The sequence below is a fragment of the Rosa chinensis genome, chromosome 5 (assembly GCF_002994745.2).
Source record: "Rosa chinensis cultivar Old Blush chromosome 5, RchiOBHm-V2, whole genome shotgun sequence".
Taxonomy (NCBI): domain Eukaryota; kingdom Viridiplantae; phylum Streptophyta; class Magnoliopsida; order Rosales; family Rosaceae; genus Rosa; species Rosa chinensis.
The window spans coordinates 8297447-8319959 of NC_037092.1; the positions used below are offsets into that span (position 1 = coordinate 8297447).

The following is a 22513-nucleotide window of genomic DNA, read 5'->3' on the forward strand; positions in this document are numbered from 1 at the left end:
CTCTTGAGGAATTGTCCAGGACTCCAGGATATATAGCCATACATTTAATCTTGATTCTCGATAGCGTTTAGATTTTGAAGAGCTTAGTTTGTGTTCTCATGTAAATTGCACTTTTGCTTTATGTGTCCTTTCAATCTATAACAACTTGGTGTCCCGATCGATCTTGGTTAAATGAAATGTTAGTTGGAAAATGTTCACCGTGGCTTCTGCATGCATGCATGCATGACTGCTAGCAAAGCATCTTCATATTGGTCATATTGGTAAGAGCAGAGCTTAGACATATATGGACGATAATTATAGAATATTCAATTCATTGATCAGTGTTGTTTATTCAAATCCAATATATTTGAAATCCGTTCAGTGAATTTCTTTATGAAAAGCCAGCTGTGGTTTGCATGCACTTAAATAGAAGTGGAGACAAATGAAAATGAAAAGAAAAATGATTGTACGTTATGCCGATAACGTCCTTTATTGCATTATGTAGGCGTACAATCGAGAAGGTTTAGAGCTTGTTGTCTCGAATTTACTATACAAGCTCTGATCAACTAACAAAAGTGGTGTATGCTGTGACGCCGTTTTAAACCTTATAAAGAGAGTAGTCACGATGTAGGGTAGAGCGGTTGATATAGTGCAGCAGCTGCTTAGTAGCCTGGGAACATAGGTGGAGGCGGTGATTGGTATTGGAATCCCAGGTTTGGTGGGAGGACGAAGTCGTCTGCTGGTGGTGGTGAGGCCGGAGGAGGAGACTGCACTGGAGGTGGTGGAGAGTTGACCGGTGCAGGTGGTGGTGGAGATTTCACTGGAGGTGGTGGAGAGTTGACCGGAGCCGGTGGTGGTGAGGCCGGAGGAGGAGACTGCACTGGAGGTGGTGGAGAGTTGACCGGTGCAGGTGGTGGTGGAGATTTCACTGGAGGTGGTGGAGAGTTGACCGGAGCCGGTGGTGGCGAGGCCGGAGGAGGAGACTGCACTGGAGGTGGTGGAGAGTGGACCGGTGCAGGTGGTGGTGGAGATTTCACTGGAGGTGGTGGAGAGTTGACCGGAGCCGGTGGTGGTGGAGACTTCACTGGAGGTGGTGGAGAGTGCACTGGAGCCGGTGGTGGGGGAGAGTGCACAGGAGGTGGTGGAGAGTGGACCGGTGGTGGAGGAGAGTGCACTGGTGGTGGGGGAGAGTGCACTGGGGGTGGTGGAGAGTGGACAGGTGGTGGAGGAGAGTGCACTGGTGGTGGGGGAGAGTGGACTGGAGGTGGTGGAGAGTGCACTGGGGGTGGTGGAGAGTGGACGGGTGGTGGAGGAGAGTGAACCGGTGGTGGAGGAGAGTGCACTGGGGGTGGTGGAGAGTGGACGGGTGGTGGAGGAGAGTGCACTGGGGGTGGTGGAGAGTGGACCGGTGCCGGTGGTGGTGGAGAGTGGACGGGGGCCGGTGGTGGGGGAGAGTGCACTGGAGGTGGTGATGGGCTTTCTATGGTATGAGGAGGAGGGTTGGTTGGGGCCGGTGGAGGAGAGTGCACTGGTGGTGGTGAGAAAACCACAGGAGACTGTATGGTGCGAGGAGGAGGGTGTGGTTTTGGCGTCTCCTGCTTTGGCGGCTTTGAGGGCACTCCGCCACCTCCACACTTGGCCTTGCTGCAATCCACTGGCTTGCTCACCACAGCTTGACATTCTTTGGGTGACCTCTGTTTAGGCCTGTCTGGTAAGCAGTTGCTTGTGTCGTCCATCACCATGTCCTGCCTCGAGGTTGGCACGCATTCTTTGGCAGCGCCGTTGAAGAAGTTGTTGGAGAATGTGAAGTTCTTCAAGCCAGGCAACTTGCAAATGCTCTCAGGAACAAACCCGGTCAGGTTGTTGTTTGCAAGGCTGAACTCCTCCACGTTCTCGATTTTGAAGGATTTTGACAGGATGCCGCTGAATGTGTTTGAACTGATGTCCAACACAGTCACGTTCGAGATCTGGAAGAGCTCGGGTGGCACACACCCGCCTAGCTTGTTGTTCGAGAAGATTAGCTCGTTCAAGTTCCTCATTTTCCCGATGCTGCTAGGAATGCAACCCTCGAAGTTGTTGTTGGCGATGACGAGGACCGAGACATTGGAGTTGCCAATCGTCTCTGGAATGTTGCATCTGAACCTGTTGTTGTTGAGGAACAAGGCATCCAGATCCTTGTTGAATAGCTCAGGTGGCAGACACCCCTCAAAGTCATTGTACCTGATGTCCAGGTACCTGAGGGCCGGAAGGCAGTGAACCACCTTAGGGAATTCACCCACAAACCGGTTGTTGCTGATATCAAACTCGTGGAGGAGACTCAGCTGGCAAAAGCTTTGGGGCACGATACCACAGAACCTGTTGGAGTTGATGTGGAACACCGCAACCTCATGTAACAGGCCTAACTCAGCAGGAAGGAATCCTGCAATGTCAGCCCCATTGAGATCAATGCTGGCCACGACGTCGATATTTGGGTCATCAAGAGCCTTTTCACAGAACACTCCCGTGTATTTACATACATCAGGACCAACCCAGTTTGCAGTTGTCTTTAGAGGGTCGGAGTACATGCTCTTCTTCCAAGCCTGGAGTGCAATGTATGCACGTCGAAGCCTGGGGTTAGGGAACTTCAGGTTCGGCTCAACCCCATTTTCGTAGTTTTCGGGTAGGTCACCGCCTTCCGGGAGGGTTAGCAGCTGGCGACGGGCAAGAAAGGACGCTTCGGCATCTGTTAGAGCTACAGAAAGGGATGAGATAGAAGAGAAGACAAAAAAGAAAGATAGTATGCAGCCTGAGGCTTTCATGTTTATTTTCTTTTGGGTCTGCACCGCCTATTCGGTTCGACCCAAGGCTGCTTATAGATGAGGATGAGAGAGGTGAAATGGAGGAGGGATTATATTGAGGGGGAATGCATGTTCGGTTGGGAATGTTTGAATATTTCTCTGCACTTTTTCCAAAATTAGAGTATTCTATTCTGGCTTTCATATATTAAGCACCTCACACCTGTTCGGTTCATAGTTTTAAAGCCTCCCTAAATTTAGGCAATTAGTTTTTAGTACTTGCCTAAATTTGCATTTGATGGTTATTAGCTCATGACCAGGTCAGTACAAGAGAATTATATGGATATAATACCGTTACTACATTATGGAATAATCACCACATCATCATCATCGAGACTTTGTTGGACAGCAGAGGAGTCTATAGAGAGGTTGTTTTGTAATTTTGAAGTAGGTTTGACATATAAATATATATATATATGGCAAATTATTTTTCTTTTCTTTGTTTTCGTTTGGGCCTTTTAGGTCCCGCTTGTAACCAAAAAAAAAAAAAAAAATTATTTTTCTTTTCTTTTCATGATGAGGTCACAATATTATCAGTTTACATTCGTCATAATAAATAAACATATTGAAACAAAAAAAAATATTTTCCAAAAAGAAAAATTGATTTTTAATATATATATAATATATTAGGGCAAGCTATTTTTCTTTTCTTTTCATGATAACACTATATCAGTCAACGTCACAATATTATCAAAAAAAAATAGCATAACAACTTAATTTAATTTAGCTTTTGGTGGTCCTTCTAACAATTTGATTCAAGTGACCACAAAAGGATGGCCACAACCACCAATGGCAAAATCTTGAGCTAAAATAAATGGAAAGAGATTGAGAGAATGATGAGGATTGGAGAATTGTAAGGTTTGCTCTTGGTGAACATCCAAAAAACTAGTAAGTAGTCCATCTTGATGAGCTTGTTGGGTCATCATATATACACATAGTAATTTTCTATCATTTCTAAACAGAAGGGACAAAAGTCAATTTGTTTGTTGAATCTCACCAAAAGGGTTGATGGGGGCAAGATCATGACTCGTTCATTGTCCAAAAATCAAAACCATGCATGAAATGAAATGAGTACTTATTCTAATCAAGGCTTATTTTGAACTTAAAACTAACACATACAATGTATGCCTATATGCCCCCTCTTGGCTTGCTTTGACTTTCTGATAGAGCTTTGACTTCATCCTTAAAAAGAGGAGTAGAGGACCAGTCAACTCTGAATCTCTTCATCTCAGTCAATTTCATACCTATATACACAAGGAGTGCATGAAGCAAAAAATGGAGTGCCCACTGCAATTGAGCCACATATAAGCACATTAAACGCGTTTATAGCCATTCTTACAGTCAAAAGCAACCTTTTAGAACAAAGAACAAGAATCACTTAAAAAATACAGTCTTCAAAACCAAAGCCACCATAAAAAAACCAAAACAAAAACACCCCCTAAATACTGTACTTAAAAAGAGAGTTTGAGGTTTTCTTTTGTTCAGCCCTTCTTCTTCTTCTTCTTGTTTCTCTTTGGGACATAAAGACAGAGACCCTTGTTTCCTATGGCAACAAGAAGCTCGAGCTCAGAAGCTTTGACGACCACTCTGTCCAACTCAATCCAAGCTCTGGGTCGAGGCTTTGATGTGACTTCGGATATTAGGCTTCTGTATTGCAAAGGAGCACCTGGGTCAAGGCTTGTGAATCTGGATGAGAGTGGGGCTAAAGATCTTGCTGTTTCTGATGGGGTTGTGGTGCCAAATGTGCCTGCAGATATTGACTGCTCACCTGGGAAGAGAACCATTGAGAGAGTCCCTGTCTGTAGCTTCCATGAGGTCATTGCTGATCCAATTTTGGTTCATGTTTTATGGCTTCTTCTTTTTTCTATAAATTTTGGAACTTTGGATTGGTCTGGTGCTCAATTAGTGTTCTGTGATTGTATCTTGGTTTGTTTTCTTTGATGGTGAAGTGGGCTTGTTGCTTTGCTTGGATTTTTGGTCTTGGCATTGGTTTATCATCCAAATTGTGATTATGCTGATTATATTTCATTGGTTTCTGTGGTGCGTTTATTTGAATTCCATCAACTTGTAGGTCTATTGGGCTTTACCAGGATTCTTCTGGCTGCTTATGTCATTTCTGAAACTTTGGTTCAGTATTGGGTCTGCTAGGATTTAAGATTTCTTGGTTTAACTTTGGGTGACACATTCTGTACTAAAAGTTATCATCTTTGTTTGTTTTCAAGTTTTCTAATTTGATAGTGGAGTACAATCTTCCTTTGCTGGGGCTCCGTGGTCGAATCGGATTGGTTTGCAATTTATGTTTTTTGTGCTCTGTTTGGGTTTGTAGGATCTTTACCGATGGTACTTCTCGTAGTTTAGCCCATATATGTTGTCAAATTCATACAGTTGTGTTTGTGTCATTTAATTGCTTGTAAGTGTATGTCAGCACTTCATGTGGTTGAATTCCATTGCATCGTCTAAGAGTTTACAAAAGATTGAATCTTTTTCTCTTCGGGGCTTCTGACTTCAAATTTCCTTTGAAATTGCAGATGGCAGAATACTTTAATAAGAAATCAGGTATATCAACCCGAATTCCCCTGGGAAGCTTCAATGCCATGTTTAATTTCACCGGTTCTTGGCAAGTTGATGCAGCAGCAACCAAATCCCTTGCTATGGTTGGATACTTTATTCCCCTATACAAAGTCAACTTAGAAACAGAAAATTTAGTTTTGCGTGATGAAATCAAGCGTGCTGTTCCTTACTCTTGGGATCCTGCAGCCTTGGCAAGGTAAGCAACTGCATATGAATATATGGTAGATTCATTGTACTTTATGCCTGACAGATATCTGTCCATTTTTTTAACAGATTCTAATCCTCTCCGTAAAACACTTATATAAAGGATAAATACATAATCAGATTTAATGGACAATGTGATTTGGCAGTGCCTGTTCAGTGATCACTTGGTGTCACAACTTCTCCATTTCATATATTTTTTTTCATTCTTATTTTGATCAATAGGTGATAATAAACACTTGAAAAGCTTGATGATGACAAATTAGTTGATTAACATATGTTCATAAAAATAGCGAGGTACTTGATCTTAAATTGTCTGTCCTTTGTGCAGATATATGTACTTAAAAGGATACTAGGAACCATTATTGAAACATGACTTAATACTAACTAGAAGCTTAGTGGTATGCATTCTGTGAAATTCCTTATGCTGGGTAGTTCTGCAGTTATATATTTTAATGAAATATTTTGGAAATGGTGTCCCATTAGTTCATATTGAAAAGATTAAAATGCTCCAAATTGCAATATCTGTATTCAAATAAGTACCGAGTGTTTCTCTGAATAAAACTTAAATGCTGGGTAGTTCTGCAGTTATATATTTTAATGAAATATTTTGGAAATGGTGTCCCATTAGTTCATATTGAAAAGATTAAAATGCTCCAAACTGCAATATCTGTATACAAATAAGTACCGAGTGTTTCTCTGAAAAAGAACCAGTTTGACACAATATTTGTTTCGTTTTTGTCTTGTTCTATTTATATATTTATTCTCCGGCTGACATATTTTCTTGATCATATTCAGTTTCATTGAGAACTTTGGTACACATATAGTCACATCTGCGACAATTGGTGGGAGAGATGTGGTCTATATCAGGCAGCACCAGTCATCTCCTTTATCATTATCGGACATTCAGAATTATGTGAAAGACATTGGTGATGATAGGTTTCTGGACTCAAAAGCCCAGTCAAGTGCTGGCCCCTTAAAATACAAGGACAAGGTTTGTGTCATATGCATTTCCTTTGTGTGTGTGTGGTCTTACTATGGAGATTTGATCTTCTAGCTTCCACTGACTTTCAAGTCTCATGGAACTTGAGAAAATCTCTCAAGTTCCAGTTGAAGAAAATGTCGCTTCTCCCAGTTGAAGTTACTGTTCATTGTTCTTACAATTTACATCTTCTTTCTTTCTTCAGGATGTTACGGTCATCTTCAGGAGAAGGGGAGGTGATGATCTTGAGCAGAGTCATTCCAAGTGGGCGGAGACAGTACAACTAGCACCAGATGTGATCAATATGACATTTACACCTATTGTTTCTCTTCTTGAAGGAGTGCCTGGAATAAAGCACTTGAGCCGTGCAATTGAGTTATATCTAGAGTGTAAGCCCCAATCTTAGATTTCCTTTTTATTCCCCCACCACCAAAAAAAAAAAAAAAAATCTCTAGTTCACTTTTTTTTTAATGTAAATGTGATTTTTAATTCAATGGGCTTTATTTCAAATCTTAGTGTCAATTTTTATTTGAATTATTACATGATCCCCCAAGTAAATAGTATGTTACCTAATTCTACCAACTAGGGAAAAAAAACCTCCAAGACCTCATTTAGATCCTAATTGCCTTTTTTTATTAAAAGAAAAAACACTGTATCATTTTAGCACAATTTATTCCAAAAATTATTCAGGGGTCATATTTTGATGAAGATAATTTTCTGGGTACATTATAATATTTGGCTTGCATTGAAAGAAAAAAGGGGCTAGGGGAGTGAAGTCAATGCCTTTGTAATTTTTGGTCGTAGCACTAGCCAGGAGCAGTGATATGCAGTGGGGCAGAAGATTGCTAATTAAAAAGACTTTGACAGATTTGAAAAACACTTTTGTGCCTTTTAAACCTCGTCTTATATGCTCACTAAATACTAGTTATTTGGAATTTTTCTGTTACCCAAGCTTGTGAAGTTGAGCCAGTGTTCCTGCATGTTAGACTTTGTAGCCCCATGGCACCTACAGAATCTTCGGAATGAAGAAAGCCACAATATTTCTGTGAGATTTATCCTTATCATAGACCAGGCTAATCCTTAGCACAAAGTGTCACATTGTAAATTAATGGTCTTGATTTGTATTTCCTTCTTTCTTTTTGTTGTTGGGTAATGAGTTTTTATCTTTTGTTCGCCCTCCTAACTTGCTGTTGTTTTCGAGTAAGTGATAAGCCAGAAAGAAAACGAATTGTCTCTGAAATCCCGTTTTCATGGGTTTTAGGAATACTGGAATAGTATTTCCCATGGTCTTTCTACAACCATGTATCTCCATTTTCACTGCTTTTAACATTTATGTTTGTAATTGTTTTCACCAGACAAGCCTCCAATTGAAGATCTGCAGTATTTCTTGGACTTTCAAATTGCTCAGGTTTGGGCCCCAGAGCAAAATAATCTGCAAAGGAAAGAACCTGTCTGTTCATCCCTTCAATTCAGCTTGATGGGTCCCAAGCTTTATATCAGTCCGGATCAGGTATTTTTCTTCGTTCTTGTTAGTCCTTTAATAACTATTCCTATCAAATTATTGCACAGGGCTGTCTCATTCCTTCAACATTTCATTTAAGATTCTGCTATTTCTAGTATTCCTTACCTGACAGTGTCTCACCTTCACTATATCTCTCTTTGTCCAACGGTGATGTCACTCTACCTGTGTTGAAAACTTGTTAATTCTGCAGGTAACAGTAGGCCGTAAGCCTGTCACAGGGCTCAGGCTTAACCTAGAAGGCAACAAGCAGAACCGACTTGCTATACATTTGCAGCATCTAGTGTCCCTTCCCAAGATTCTTCAACCCCATTGGGATGCTCATATGGCCATAGGTGCACCTAGGTGGCAAGGTCCAGAGGAGCAAGACAGTCGTTGGTTTGAGCCGATCAAGTGGAAGAACTTCTCCCACGTAAGCACTGCACCAATAGAGCACGTAGAGACTTCTATTGGTGACCTCTCTGGTGTTCACATTGTCACAGGCGCTCAGCTTGGTGTTTGGGATTTTGGTGCCAAAAATGTTTTGCACCTCAAACTCCTCTTTTCAAAAGTACCAAACTGCACAATCCGACGGTCTGTGTGGGATCACAGTCCCGCCGCCCCTTCTTCTGCACAGAGGCCTGATGGTTCTTCTTCATCACATTCAAATAGCAGAAACTCTGATGACAAAAAGGACAAACTAGCAAAGTTAGTAGACTTGACAGAAATGTCAAAGGGGCCGCAAGATATTCCTGGACATTGGTTAGTCACAGGAGCTAAGCTTGGAGTGGACAAGGGAAAGATTGTATTGCGTGTAAAATATTCCTTGCTAAACTACTGATCCTCTGCCCTTTTTTTAAGGTAATTGTAGGCTTTTTCCACTAAAAACTAAGTAGTCAATCATTCTTTGCACAGGCAATCCCTGAGTTCTTTCCTGTACATTTTGTCTCTGTCATCGTCATTTGATGGTCACCTCATCATTTATCTGTGGGCTTTTCTTCAAGAATTGGTTGAGAATTTTTTCTTTCTTTAATCAGACGACAATTTTTTATATGTTGTGGAATAATTATATACTTGATGTTCAATCATATATAAACCCTTTCCCAGTGACATCAATGCTTATGTATGCTCAATAAACATATAAACTAAAGTTTGTTTGATGGTGCAATGCTTCTTTTATGTCTGTGTCAATAGTTTGAATGCATATCAATTTATCAACTTGGACCAAGACTGGAGGAGCATTTTGGCAGCTACTCTCCTATTTGGTGGGAAAAAATAATCCCATCAACTTGTTGAGAATCCAATTTGACTCTTTGATGAGTTTCAATGAAGTTATAAACCATTATATCTCAGTACGTGTCTTACAAACCTTATAGAGAAGTCATTTCTTGTGAAGCACTTGCAATCCATGAAACAATGGTAACCAGAGCATAGTGATGAAAACTATGTACTTCACAGTTTATAGTAAAGCTCTTTGCTTGTGAAGCGAGACGGTAGTAACTGCAGCTGAGTGATGAGTACTATGTACTTTGTCTCTCTTATAAACAAACCCAGAGAAAGTGAGCATCTGTCACTTTCACCAACATGTAATTAGCATAATAACCTTCTAAATTTTAATAGACTTATAAACACAACTGGACGTTGGATTAGTTCCACGGTTCCACCATAAGCTAAACCATATTTTAAGCCGTCCAGAAATTTTATTTCTTGCTCCCAACTTTCAGCGTACACAACACCAATGTCAATCTACTGTTACATAAACATTAATCATTGTTACAAGGGAATATATGCTTACACAAGCCCTGAATCCCACGATCGATAACGCGTTCGAACATTGGCTGAAATTGACATTTGGGATTTTACAGAAAGATTATACAGTCGCGTACAAAAATTTCTTGACCTCAAGGATTTTGGGAAGAACCTGATAGGTTATAGCTCCAGTTGCGACAGGGGCAGGCAGACTGAGACTCAATCATTCACTCTTACTAACATGCATCACAGTATGACAGTGTTGGATTTTGGGATAGTTTGTCAGCTTTCTGTTTTTATATTCTCATTTTCAGAATGACAACATACAAGTCCTTTTTCATGTTGAGCTAGCAATCCCCCACGCTAAAGAGAAAAGTTTTATCAGACGAGACATTTGGCATTAACAAATTAAGGGTTTGTGACTACGTGAAAACTATGTTGCTGTGACCCGTAAACAATAGCTGCAAAAAGCGACTGGTAAGTTTGCTAGTATCCAAAAGCAAATGTTCTCTAAGAGCAAAGACAGGCTTGGTGTTCAGATGCTTTTGGAATTGGGTGAATGCAGAGACTTCTTCTTGTAACTTTTCTGATGTAATACTTCTAGAATTAGATCATGAAAAGTACTCGTGTTTTTGGAATACACTCAACTAGTACTCTTTGTGTTAATGTTTAAGATTGAGCGGTGGCCCAAGTCTTTGTTAACGCTAGTCCGATGGGCGGACCGCTACTTGCAACGTTCCCAGAGCTTTCGCTACCTGTCAAGTAAAATACAAAGCGGCGTCAGAAGGAGATCGCGTTGGGCGGTCTTCTCTTCTCCGATGCCTAAGTTAGTCGATGTATTTATGTTGACAGAATAACAGTAGGTAAGTAGTGAATGCGTAATTAATGAGGAGAGAACCTTTTATAGGTGGGGAAGAGGCTGATCTCTTCCATGTTTTCAATGTGGGACTGATATGCTTCAGTTCTCAGCTTCTGGAGCTTCTGATGCAATCTTGACGCAGCGCGTGGCGGCGCGTCAGCGTGATCTGGGGGTGAGCCAGGGCTCGGGCGGTAGCCTACTTGGTTGTGTTTCCGTAGGTCACTATGCTGATGGGAGTTGGTACCGCTGGCGGTAGCATGAGCGTGGCTCATTAGAGCTAATTATGCTTGGCAAATGCTCATGTAAGTACAAGTCCCCAGTCAAGGAGGGCGATCTTGGTTGGGGAGTTGCCTAGCAGTTTGAAGCGTCACTTCCGCTAGACTTGCAAAAGCATAATTAGCGTCAGTGCGTTGTCAACCATGGACTTACTGAGCAAATGCTTTATGCCCTTTCGGGTGGGCCCCTGCTAGGCCCCCCAGGGAGTCCCCCACTCCCCGGTAAGATAGACCTTCATTTGGTCGGTATATTGTTTGTTGAGGGGAGCTGCACTGAGCAGAGGGTGTTGGGTAGCGAGCCTAATCTTTGATACCCGAGTGGCGGGGGTTAACGTGCCTAATCAGGGCCGTCGTTGACTGTTGACGTGTCCCTATGTCCTGGAGGGATGTGGCCTGACTGTGACGCCGCGTAGCGGTCGTCTTCAGGATGAGGCGTTGCCCCGGGAATCACCGTTGGCGGAAATCCCTCCGCTGATAGTAAGTGGCAAGCGGTGTCGCGGGGACCTGCTTGGTGGTAGACCAGTGAGCGGTGTTCGCTCAGCGGAGACTGCCTTGCTTGTAAGGTGAAGAAGTCCCGCTAGCGGAGACTGCCTTGCTTGCAAGATGAAGGGAGAACTTCCCCTAGCAGTGTGGCGCTTAGCGGAAACTTTCTCTTGCAAGGTGGAGGGAGAAGTTCCGCTAGCGTTGTGGCGCTTAGCGGAGACCTTCGCTTGCAAGGTGGAGAGAAGTTCCGCTAGCGTTGTGGCGCTTAGCGGAGACCTTCACTTGTAAGGTGGAGAGAAGTTTCGCTAGCGGTGTGGCGCTTAACGAAGACCTTCGCTTGCAAGATGAAGGGAGAAGTTCTGCTAGCGGTGTGGCCCTTAGCGGTGGCCCTTAGCGGAGACCTTCGCTTGCAAGGTGGAGAGAAGTTCCGCTAGCGGTGTGGCGCTTAGCTGAGACCTTCGCTTGCAAGGTGGAGAGAAGTTCCGCTAGCGGTGTGGCGCTTAGCGGAGACCTTCGAGGATTGGTGACCTTTGATAGTTACTTCGGCTAGACGCTTCGTCTGACGGTGTCCGACAAGTGGCCAACATGTATTGGGATAGCGTGTGGAATAACGTCCCCGCAGCACGCCCGAGTCTTCGCCATTAATGCGAGTAATTATTGATTTTGTAACCGAGGAGTTCCGGAGAGTAAGTGCGATCGTGGGGCACGTGTACGGCTGTCGTGCTATGTCGTTTTTCAGCGAACGGCCTGGATTGGTTTGATGTTGACATAAAAGGGAGGGAAACTGAGTAGTTTTGACACTCTGCACTTTGAACTAATATCGTTGTCTTCAAGCTTCGCTCTGAGATCCAAGAAGAAGATTCTGCAATACCGTGAAGTTATCGATCTTTGGAGGACGAAGACCTCCTGAAGTGAAGGTGAGCATCCTCAAGCGTATCGGAGTTTCCTTCTTTGAGGTTGGTGGCTTGAATCTCATCCCTGTTTTATTGGGTTTTTGTTTGTTTGCTTCTGTCAGTTTCTGTTTTTGGTATTTGGAGTGACTTCTGCCCTTCCCCCGTGTGTTCTCAGGGTGTAAAATAATGTTTAGGGATGGGTTTAGGCGTTTGACAGGGGGTTGAGGTTTCTTGCTTTGTTAGATGGTCGAATCTGGGTTTGAATGTATGTGCGTATTGTTCCTGTTTTGGCACTTTCTGAGTTTTCTGGGTAAGGGTGTTCTTGATGTTCTTGGCTACAATCTGACATAGGGATAGTTTAGATCTTGTTGGAATTGACTGGTTTGGGTTTTAGGGTTTGTGATGGCTAGCGTCGTAGAGATCTCGAGCAGTGAGGATTCTGGGTCTGACGTGTTGCTGAACGTTGCGGATAGGATTTTTATTGATTCGTTGCATCTGTCTGCTCCTGTAAGAACCTTACTGCCGGCACCGCTAGACATTGAACCTTTACAAACCATACTTTGGGACATAGCCATGGCTCGAGGTGGGCGACCAGAGAGTTCTAAGATAAGAGAGGACGCTGCCGCCCGTGATCGGCCCAAAGAGAGGCTAGCGAGCAATAGTGCCGCTAGCGGTTCTGCTGATGGGGGAGAGACTGGCGGGGAGGAAATCGAGTCGGCCTGGGTCCTTCTAGACGGTACCCCAGTGGACGAGGCTGGTGGGCCGATGACTGTAGTGGCCGTGAACCGACTAAAGCAGGTGTTTCGCCTCCCTGGGGTTCTGAAACTGTGGCCACCGCTGAAGGACGAGAGAGTGTCGATGCTGCCAGCGGGGCATGCTGCCGTGCACGAGGCAATCTTCCTCCAGGGAGTGACATTTCCCCTATTGCTAAATCTCTAAATTTTGGTTTGCGAGTTCGACCTCGCGTTTGGGCAGATTTGTCCCAACATGTGGCGGTTGTTGATGGAGATGAACTCGCTCTGGCGTCTGTCGGGATGTGAAGGGCCGACCGTGGCAGAGGTACTTCACTTCTACGAACTTGTGTATGTGAAGCGCTAAGGTTGCAGTGGGCAAGTGAACTTGAGCCGCCTCTAGGGGGCACCGAAGCTAATCGAGAACCTGAAGGATTCCATGTCTCCTTGGCGGGGGACCTTCTGTATTGCTACGGTGGGGTGGGAATATCAAGCGGGGTTGAATGAGGAGGAGCCGACATTTAGGATTAAGTCGGAGTTCCAACCTATCCGAGGTTGTCGCTAGCTTCCGCTGGAGTTGCCGGTTTTGTTTGTATGATGTCTCTGCTCTTTGTTCTAATCATTAATTTTATTTTATTTTTTAGCGGGCTTGCGTTTTACCCTGACGCGGGAGGAAGAGTGTCGCGTGGTGAGGATTAGAGGTTGTTGGCGGAATCGCAACTTGCTTGACCTACGCCTGCTCACCGGCTGGGAGCTACTGGTCGACTTACAGTTGACGCATGCCTTTGGTAAGTAATTTCCGCTGATGTGTGCCCTAGTTCTTTGTATCCGACTGACTCGTTGTTTGTGTAGATTAAAAGGCAGCCCCATATTTAATCCTCCCCTTCACAATTAAAAGGCACACTGTTCATTCATTTCTTCTCCGCAGAGCCGAAACCACCAAAACATAGGCAACCCTTTTGGGCTGCTCTCTCTCCTCCTTCTCCTCCATTTTTTTTCTCTTTTCTTTCTATTTTATTTTGAGATTTGAAGAACTATTGATACAAAGCTTCAAGGATCTATCAAATGGCTCAACCTCTACAAGATTCAATATTTGGGTATTTTGTGGGAGTTGTAATTCAAGGCTGGTCATGCTAGCTTTTTAGCTATTTGTGATTATCCTTATTTTCTCCCACACTTCTCTACTCTTTGCTATTTGAATTTTGTAATCTTGATGTCTATGCTTATGGGTTGTGAGTAATTTCCTTGTTGGAGGTTAGGGTTGTGTGCCCTAGCCCAAATTTTGTGTAAAAGATGTTTAATTTAATGTAATGATGCAATTTTCATATGATGGATGCTTATATCTATTTTTGTTGGGTTAAAATGCATGTCTAGGAGCCTAGTCAACTCTAGGGTGTGTATTTTGAGCATGTCTAGGATGGAGTTAGGGGCTTGACCCCCTCTAATTCCTAAGCTAGAAACCTTCAATTTCGTATTCGAGGGGTTATAAGCATGGTGATTTAAACCTGTTGCGTGATTGCGCGGGCGGGTCGCTTAGTAGTCTAATTCCTTGATCTCTACTCCTCTTGATGTGAATTAGTGACCCTTGAACCGGCTCTAATTCATGCCAAGTGAGTTCCTACGACCCTTGAACCGGAGTAGGAATACCATGAAAGGGAATTTCGGTCCTTGAGCCTTGAACCGCCTTGGATACGACTACCGCCAAAGTAGGAATTTGCATCTACATTAGATTAGCTTCCGACACATAGAATTTGGGTGAAGGAGCCTCCCTAACACCCGGCATTCTCATTTTTATTGTTTACATCTCATTTTTATTAATTGCTTTACATTTCATTACATTTTGTTAATCTAAAATCAACTCTTAAAATATTGAACTCCAACTCATTGTAAATATTCATCACTAGGCTCTTAGTTTTGATTAGGCTTTGGTGAAAATTAAAGCCGAGCATTGCTAAGGCTTGGTGCCTTAGATTAACATTTTTATTTATTTTTTTCTTTTCTTTGTTTGCTAAGTGTCTTTATTTTATTTATTTTATTTCCTTTATTTCCTTAGTGACTTTAGCTCCGACCACCCAAGGATTGTGGGTTAGCCACTAATCCCCGTGGTACGATAACTTTGGGCATTATACTTCCTTATCTTGACAATGATACGTACGCTTGCGTAAATGTGTATCAAGTCATTTCGCGTAGCAAGCGGCGGCGCTCCCATCCAGTCTGCAGCAGGGCGCTCCTGCATTGCAAGTGGTAGAAGGACGAGGCTACACCAAGTTTTTAATTGCACCCGGTTTTGTTCTGGGGAGGCTTTCAGGCTCGACCAGGAGAAGGTAGCGACAGGCTTTTGGGGTCTAGAGGAAGACCGCAGTTAGAGACGTCCTTCAGGCGAGGAGGAGATGTCCACTAAGGCTTTTGGTTCGTGTTTGTAGGGCCAGATAGTTGCAGCGAGCAGATTTGGTAGGCGGTGAGATGGTTGCTATGGCCCCCTGCCTGGGAAGGCCACCGAACTAACGAGGGGGTGGCGGACGGCTTCTTGGAGGTTCCAGATCCGGTCGGCAAGGGTTTGGGAGCGTAGGATTTGGGCAGCGGGTCTTGGCCTCTGCCTTCATGGGTTGCAGAGTTGTAGTCCAATGAATTGGGCCTAATTAGTCCAATTCCCCTATTTTCTCACTCTCGGTCAGGTTTGAGCTTCTTGGGGGTGGTCTGTCCTATTCTTTGTCCTGCACCTGTTCCTAGCATGTTGCTGTGGGTGTGTTGAATATTGCGACGTACACCAGGAGGGTCTTAGGCATCAAGATGTTCAAGACATTGGTTCCATTTTAGGGTAGTGTAGGATTAGGGGGTTTTTTAATTCTGCATTTTTTTCAGCAGTTTCTTTAGGATTTTAGTCTTTTGGACTTTAGTTTTTTGGATTTCTTTTCGATTTAGTTCTCTTCGTGAGCATGAGTTGTAATATGAGGGGTGTTATGTACCCTTCATGCTTGACCGAGTGAGGTCGTATGATTTACCATCAATAAATTAGTCTTCCGTTGTCCTAAAAAAAAAAAAAATCTCAGTTCTAATTAATGTAACTGAATAGCATTTTACCTTTCATATATCTGTCAAGGCGTCTTCAACTTCTTATGTATAACACACAAAAGTGAGTTTTGCGAATTCATATATTTGTTGAAAGTGATCTCGGATCACGTCCCGAATTCTGTAATTGGACTAAAATGTTACTTTTTGATACTCTAGATATCGAGTATGAAAAATTGAAATTTTTTAAGAATTAGGTGCACCATTAACATCTATTCACCTTAGAACAAAGCTAGACAATTGACTTACTAACTCGTATACAGCGTACAAATACAATGACTTACACAATTTGTTTGCTAAGCACCAATAGCCAATACTTAGTAAAGGTTAAAGCGGTAGCTCTCACTTTGCCGTTGTCGTACATGTTTCCTCTTGTCCAATCTTTGACAATGTCATTCGAATGATCGAATCTCTCCCACTTCAAGTCGGCAACGTGATAGCAAAACATGCACCAGCATTCCAACAAAACTCAAGGGCATTCTGGTCATGACAAATAATGGTCTCTCGTCAAACTTCCATAATTCCCACAACCATCTCTACCTTATTAAAGTCTTATATATTCAAACTTCAGTTTCATTTAGCCTCTCATCCATTTCCCCAGAACATCTAGCACCAGAGGCATTGCTCAAGAGAGATCATTCATCATTGTAGCTATGGAGATGGTAAGTTTAACTAAAATGGTCTTCTTCTTTTTTTATGTTTTGTAATCGATTTCGAATATTTTACTAATGAGTAATATATCTTTACTACCATCCCAGGAAAAGAAGGTTGAGTTTGTTGAAGGAAAGGTGGATTGGAAGGGAAGGACAGCTGTGAAACATAAACATGGAGGAATGAGAACTGCTTTTCTCATACTTGGTAAATTAGAGAACTCAAATTGTAAACATTGTAATTAGCATGGTCGGCATAGCAAATTAATATTCAATAACAATATGTTTGTACTGCAGCTACATTTGGTTTTGAGAACATGGCAACTTTGGCTTTGGCGGTGAACTTGGTTACATACTTCAATGGGGTGATGCATTTTGAAATATCTGATGCCGCTAACCAACTTACCAACTTCGCCGGCACTGGTTATATTCTCTCCATTATCATGGCCATCCTTGCAGACACATTCTTCGGCCGATTCAAAACCCTTCTCATTTCAGCTTGCTTCGAGTTCGTCGTAAGCAAAAATTACTAAACTTTCACTCTATAATGTGTCCGTGTTTATTCAATCAAATTTGGATCTGTTCATTGACATGATTTATATCTAACAAGTAAGATACTGACATGCGTACTGAAACATTGTTCAGGGGCTAGGATTACTAACCGTGCAAGCTCACTATCCAAGTCTCCAGCCACCGGTCTGTAACGTGTTTGATCCAACTTCTTCTTGCGAGAAAGTTACTGGTGGCAATGCTGCTTTGCTTTTCATTGCTCTCTACATATTGGCAGCAGGAGCTGCAGGAGTCAAAGCTACCTTGCCATCACATGGTGCAGATCAATTTGATGAAAAAGATCCAAAAGAGACGAGGCAGATGTCGAGCTTCTTCAACCTGCTCTTACTAGCAGTATGTCTGGGTGGTGTGGTCAGCCTAACACTAATTGTGTGGATCCAAGACAATAAAGGATGGGATTGGGGATTTGGGATTTCTACAATCGCCATGTTCTTGGGTGTCGTCGTCTTCTTTTCAGGATTGCCTATGTACCGGATACAAGCTATTCGAGGAACTAGTGCAATAATCGAAATTATACAGGTTTGTTTCCATATTACATACAATAATTTCTCTATTATGTAATAAGAGAGATCAACACATAATTATACATAAATAATGTATCGAACGTATAGACTCTTCTCACAACGATAAAATCACGTGAGGGATGCATGAATATGATGTGTTGATATTTGAAAGATGGAAGCATATGCGACCGCCTTTATCCTAGATAAAATATGATATCTATATTTTTTCTAATAAGTTTAGTTTGGCGGTATACACAATCTTTTTTCTCTTCTTTTTCTATTGGTTTTTAGTTAGAGCCTACAGTGAATCTAAGAGGAAGAAGACGGCTCCATGAAGATATATGCTTAATGAATACTTCCAACTATACTCTGTTTCTTCAGAAAAATTACTTACATCACAAGTAATTAACTTCTTCTCCATGTCCTTTTTCAGGTGTATGTTGCCGCGGTCCGCAACAGAAATCTCACCCTTCCTGAGAACCCTTCAGATCTCTATGAGATCGAGGCAGACAAGGAAGCTTCACTTGAAGAAGAATTCCTACATCACAGACCCATTTTCGGCTTCTTGGACAAGGCAGCAATTAAACGAGGGCAAAATGATGACGCCGAATCTCTAAACTCATGGAAGCTTTGCAGAGTCACCCAAGTCGAAAATGCAAAGATAATACTAGGCATGGTGCCCATATTCCTATGCACAATCATAATGACTCTTTGCTTGGCTCAGCTCCAAACCTTTTCAATCCAACAAGGCCTCACCATGGACACAAGCATTACAAAAAACTTCAAAATCCCACCAGCCTCACTCCCCATCATCCCAATCATGTTCCTCGTGATCATAATCCCCGTCTACGACAGAATCTTTGTCCCCTTGGCCAGCAAATTCTCAGGCATTCCCTCCGGAATCACCCATCTACAGCGCATAGGCGTCGGCCTAGTCCTCTCCTGTGTCTCCATGGGCGTGGCTGGAATCATGGAAGTCAAGAGAAAAGACGTGGCGAGAGACCACAACATGCTGGATGCAATCCCAGTGCTGCAGCCACTCCCCATCAGCACATTCTGGCTGTCATTCCAGTACTTCATTTTCGGAATCGCTGACATGTTCACCTACGTCGGTCTCCTTGAGTTTTTCTACTCGGAGGCACCAAAAGGGCTCAAGTCCATCTCGACTTGCTTCCTATGGAGCTCAATGGCACTCGGGTACTTCTTCAGCACAGTGTTGGTTAAGATTGTGAATGCGGCAACACATGGGAGCAATGGGGGTTGGCTGGCTGGGAACAACATCAACAGGAACCACTTGAACCTTTTCTATTGGTTGCTTTCAGGGATGAGCTTCTTGAACTTCTTCCTCTATCTGTTTGTTTCAAGGAGGTATAAGTATAGGCCAGGGAGTCCCATGCTGGTCTCAAAAGATGACAAGAAGGAGGATGAGCTCTAAGAGCTTAGGCTAAAAGAAAGAGGAATTTTATCATGTATCTGGTTTGGTATGTAATGGGTGCAAAATTAGATTATTTTCTATCTTTGTATAAGTTTGTTTCCTTTCAGGCTTTCAGCTAGTAATTGTAACTAATTACATTTGTTGTGTTCATCATGAGAAAGTTTCAGTTCAAATGCATAAGCATGCATATGGTGTAAGCATTTCTATAGCATAAAAAAGGAGCATCTACATTAAAGGTAATGTTAACAAATTTAATACGAAGAGATGGATGAGATCCCAATTTCAAATTTCCGCTGAAATATTTGAAAACTAAGAAGAAACAAAATTGTAAAAAGAAGAAAAAATAAAAAGAGGGGAAGAACCTGTCAGACAGCCAACAGACCGTCCCCGTCTCACAGACAAGCAAGATAAGAGAGGTACGATCTATCAAAACATATCCTATTCAGGTAAGGTAGCTAACTCTTGGCACGTGCATCCGTATTTCAACGCCGGTAGAGTTTCCCTTTCTCCGATGTGGTACTCATTCCTTCACTACAGCTCTGAGAGCTGATAGTTGCCTCTAGACTCGATCTCCTAGTTCTTTACTACATACAAAACCAAAAAGAAAAAATCCAGCACGTTCATCATTTACCAAACACAAGTAAATACGAACTCTTAAAAGTTAAACCTCATATTCAAATGGTTGAAACATATCTTTATCTAAAGCGAAAGAAAATGCAAAAAGGCTAGTAGCTACCATATAATATAAACACAGAATGACTTTCCCCCTATTCAAAATGGCCATCCCAAGCATATATACCTCAAATTTCTCTGTGCTTTCAATCAGAGTCATCGTCGTTTCCACCTCCACCATTTGCTGAAGGGCACTCATGCTGCCAATGTCCGGGCCACCCACACTTGAAGCAGACATTTTCCCAGTAAGGGCTTCTCCTTCCACCATATGAGTAAACAATGTAATCATTGTTTGAGTCGTCCCCTCCCGCTTGACCACTTCCATGCATTTCCTGATCAGTTGCAGAAGGGCAATCTCGTGCCCAATGTCCTGGGCGGCCACACTTGAAGCATTCATTTCTCCCCGCAGATGAACTATCTCCTCCCCCATAGTTGCTCCAACCCGAGGATGCCCTTCCCATTTTCCTTACATACATGTCTTGATCACCTGCTGAAGGGCAATCTTTGGCCCAATGTCCTGGACGACCACACTTGAAGCATTCATTTTGTGCTACAGATGTTTTAAGCTCTTTGCCATTGTTTCTCCTCCCACCAGAAGAGTAGCCAGGAGGTGAACTCTGAATAATAGACACAAAAATTTCACACATATTAGTGGAGAACAACAAAAGTATGAATAAGGGACAGATTCAAATGTACCAACGTCTTGTGGGGCAATGCATAGCTTAATGTGACTTTCAATTCCAACCAAGCCCTTCAAATCGCTTGAGCATTAGCGATTCAACTTCATCACATCATCTTCGACAACTCCCTCAACTAGTTCGGATTCCTGGCTGGCATAATGACCAAGAACAAATAATTACTAGTTGAGGACTTGAGGTCATATAGTTAACCAGTCAGAAACATGAATTAGTAAAAAGTCGAAAAAGTTACCGAAAGCTGCGTGAATCAAACCCAGCTAGTTTGGAAGATTTAGTTAAAGTATCCCTCCACTTGAGCACCTTGTCTGGCTTGTCCTTGAAATGTTCTTCATGTCGAACAAATGCAGCTGCATAGCTCTCCCTCTGGTGGTGTACACGTGACGGATCTACTTCGTAAAAAATAGGCATAACCAATTGTTTATTTCTTTCTTTACATTCCATAATATGTGCAAGTTCATCCAAGCACCATGTGGAAGAAGCATAGTTTTGTGACAAAATGACCACGGAAAGCTTTGATTCCTCAATTGCTTTAAGAAGGGCAGGTTCAATTTCCTCTCCGCTCTTAAGTTCGTCATCTAGGTTTTGATTTGCTCCCTATCTAAAGCCGCAAGAAGATGGCTGGTAAAAGTCTTGCGGGTGTCCTCCCCTCTGAAACTAAGAAAGACATCATACCTAAAGCCGTCAGGTGCAGAAGAAGAAGCCATATTACAGAAACACGTATAATTATCCACAAGTCCAAACTGGCAAACTCTTTCTTGGAGAAAAACTCTCCAGCTTAAGAAATAATTAAAACGAATACTAAATTAAGTGGTGGAAGTCTACATGTACAATGTAAATCGACATAAGAATAATGAACGAACGCTTTCATGGTAAACAAAACAGATCGATCAAGCAGTGTGGGAGAAGAGAGAATCAGAGATTGTGCTGATCTGATTATCAGTGTTGGATTTGCAGAGATTTTGAACTTGCTAGTAACAAAAGAATCCTTTCTTTTTTCTTTTTGGAGTAAAGTAAGAATCGTTGGGACTAGAATTCTTAGTAGCAGAGATAAAAAGAAGAAACCAATGAGGAAAATTCTAAGCACTTTAGTCAAGATATCTTTCACTACTTTGTGATTCAAATTAAAGTGAGAGGAACAGGTAGTGGCCTACATGGCTGAGCTTTCCAGGCTTGACTAACGAAAGATAAAGTCGGTAGGAACAAGCATGAACGAGAAAAGTTGCAACCAATCAACCATAATATGAGGTGCATGACAAATACAAAATAATGAAAATATTAACTTACCTAGGCATGAGATTGATCAAATTAAGCTTTCAAGATTAGTGAGTGGTAATTTAAAACAAGATTTGTATCCCAACTCTGTTTGGGACCTTTCTCTGTCCTCACGTCCTCACAGTACTTAACTACCTTATGACATTACATTCACCATAAGGCCAGTTTATCCTGCAGGGGTAATCTGATCAGCTCAAATGCTTCTATCATCTTAAGGCCGATGCCTTTTCAAGTGTTAGAAGTGAACAAAAAATAGGTTAGATACCGGTGTCGCACTCTTTTGGGTATATATCACTTTGTATAAGAACAAAGTTCATGGTAGTTGAATCCAGCTGAAAAAGTTTTAAGAACAACAAAGAAAAATACAAAAAAGGGGAACCTGTCAGACAGCCAGGCGACCACCTCAGACTTGAGGAATCAAGCTGAGAACGATCATCTACAGCCATGGTGACCCGAGGATCACCAGCCGTCAATCACGCTCTAATCGCATGGCTCTACTTCATCCACCAGGTTTAGATTCCTGTCTCCTTAGAAATCAAGGATACAGAGGTACGATCCTATAGAACAGATCCTGTTCAAGTAAGGTCGT

At 42.5% G+C, this 22513-nt stretch overlaps 3 protein-coding genes, 1 long non-coding RNA gene and 1 other non-coding gene across 7 annotated transcripts; 2 read left to right on the forward strand and 3 right to left on the reverse strand.

Moving 5' to 3' along the window:
- Positions 1-428: 428 nt before the first annotated feature.
- LOC112167270 (pollen-specific leucine-rich repeat extensin-like protein 3) lies at positions 429-2854 on the reverse strand. Its single transcript, XM_024304272.2, has one exon. It carries the CDS (start codon positions 2775-2777, stop codon positions 642-644), a length of 2136 nt encoding a protein of 711 aa, XP_024160040.1. The 5' UTR covers positions 2778-2854; the 3' UTR covers positions 429-641.
- A 1363-nt stretch (positions 2855-4217) lies between these two features.
- On the forward strand, positions 4218-9155 carry LOC112165859 (MACPF domain-containing protein CAD1). Its single transcript, XM_024302558.2, has 6 exons — positions 4218-4628; positions 5342-5580; positions 6384-6579; positions 6773-6956; positions 7923-8077; positions 8280-9155. The coding sequence occupies exons 1-6, from the start codon at positions 4359-4361 to the stop codon at positions 8904-8906; spliced, it is 1671 nt and encodes a 556-aa protein (XP_024158326.1). The 5' UTR covers positions 4218-4358; the 3' UTR covers positions 8907-9155.
- A 7622-nt stretch (positions 9156-16777) lies between these two features.
- Positions 16778-19228, forward strand: LOC112202389 (protein NRT1/ PTR FAMILY 4.6; the record flags this gene model as incomplete). The annotated part of the gene is made up of 5 exons (XM_024343387.2): positions 16778-16786; positions 16883-16982; positions 17072-17289; positions 17420-17863; positions 18281-19228. Coding segments are annotated over exons 1-5 (1719 nt in total), but the record flags the coding sequence as incomplete, so codon positions are not given.
- A 3-nt stretch (positions 19229-19231) lies between these two features.
- LOC112202390 lies at positions 19232-21673 on the reverse strand. 3 transcript variants are annotated; one of them, XR_005800574.1, is made up of 5 exons: positions 21475-21673; positions 20885-21306; positions 20655-20784; positions 20082-20571; positions 19232-19866 (listed from the first exon to the last, which is right to left on the reverse strand). It is a non-coding gene; the product is annotated as an uncharacterized LOC112202390 (long non-coding RNA). The 3 variants fall into 3 exon arrangements; XR_002937324.2 differs by having other exon boundaries at positions 20885-21673; XR_002937325.2 differs by having other exon boundaries at positions 20651-20784; positions 20885-21673.
- A 627-nt stretch (positions 21674-22300) lies between these two features.
- On the reverse strand, positions 22301-22513 carry LOC112168575. Its single transcript, XR_002924336.1, has one exon. It is a non-coding gene; the product is annotated as a small nucleolar RNA U3 (small nucleolar RNA).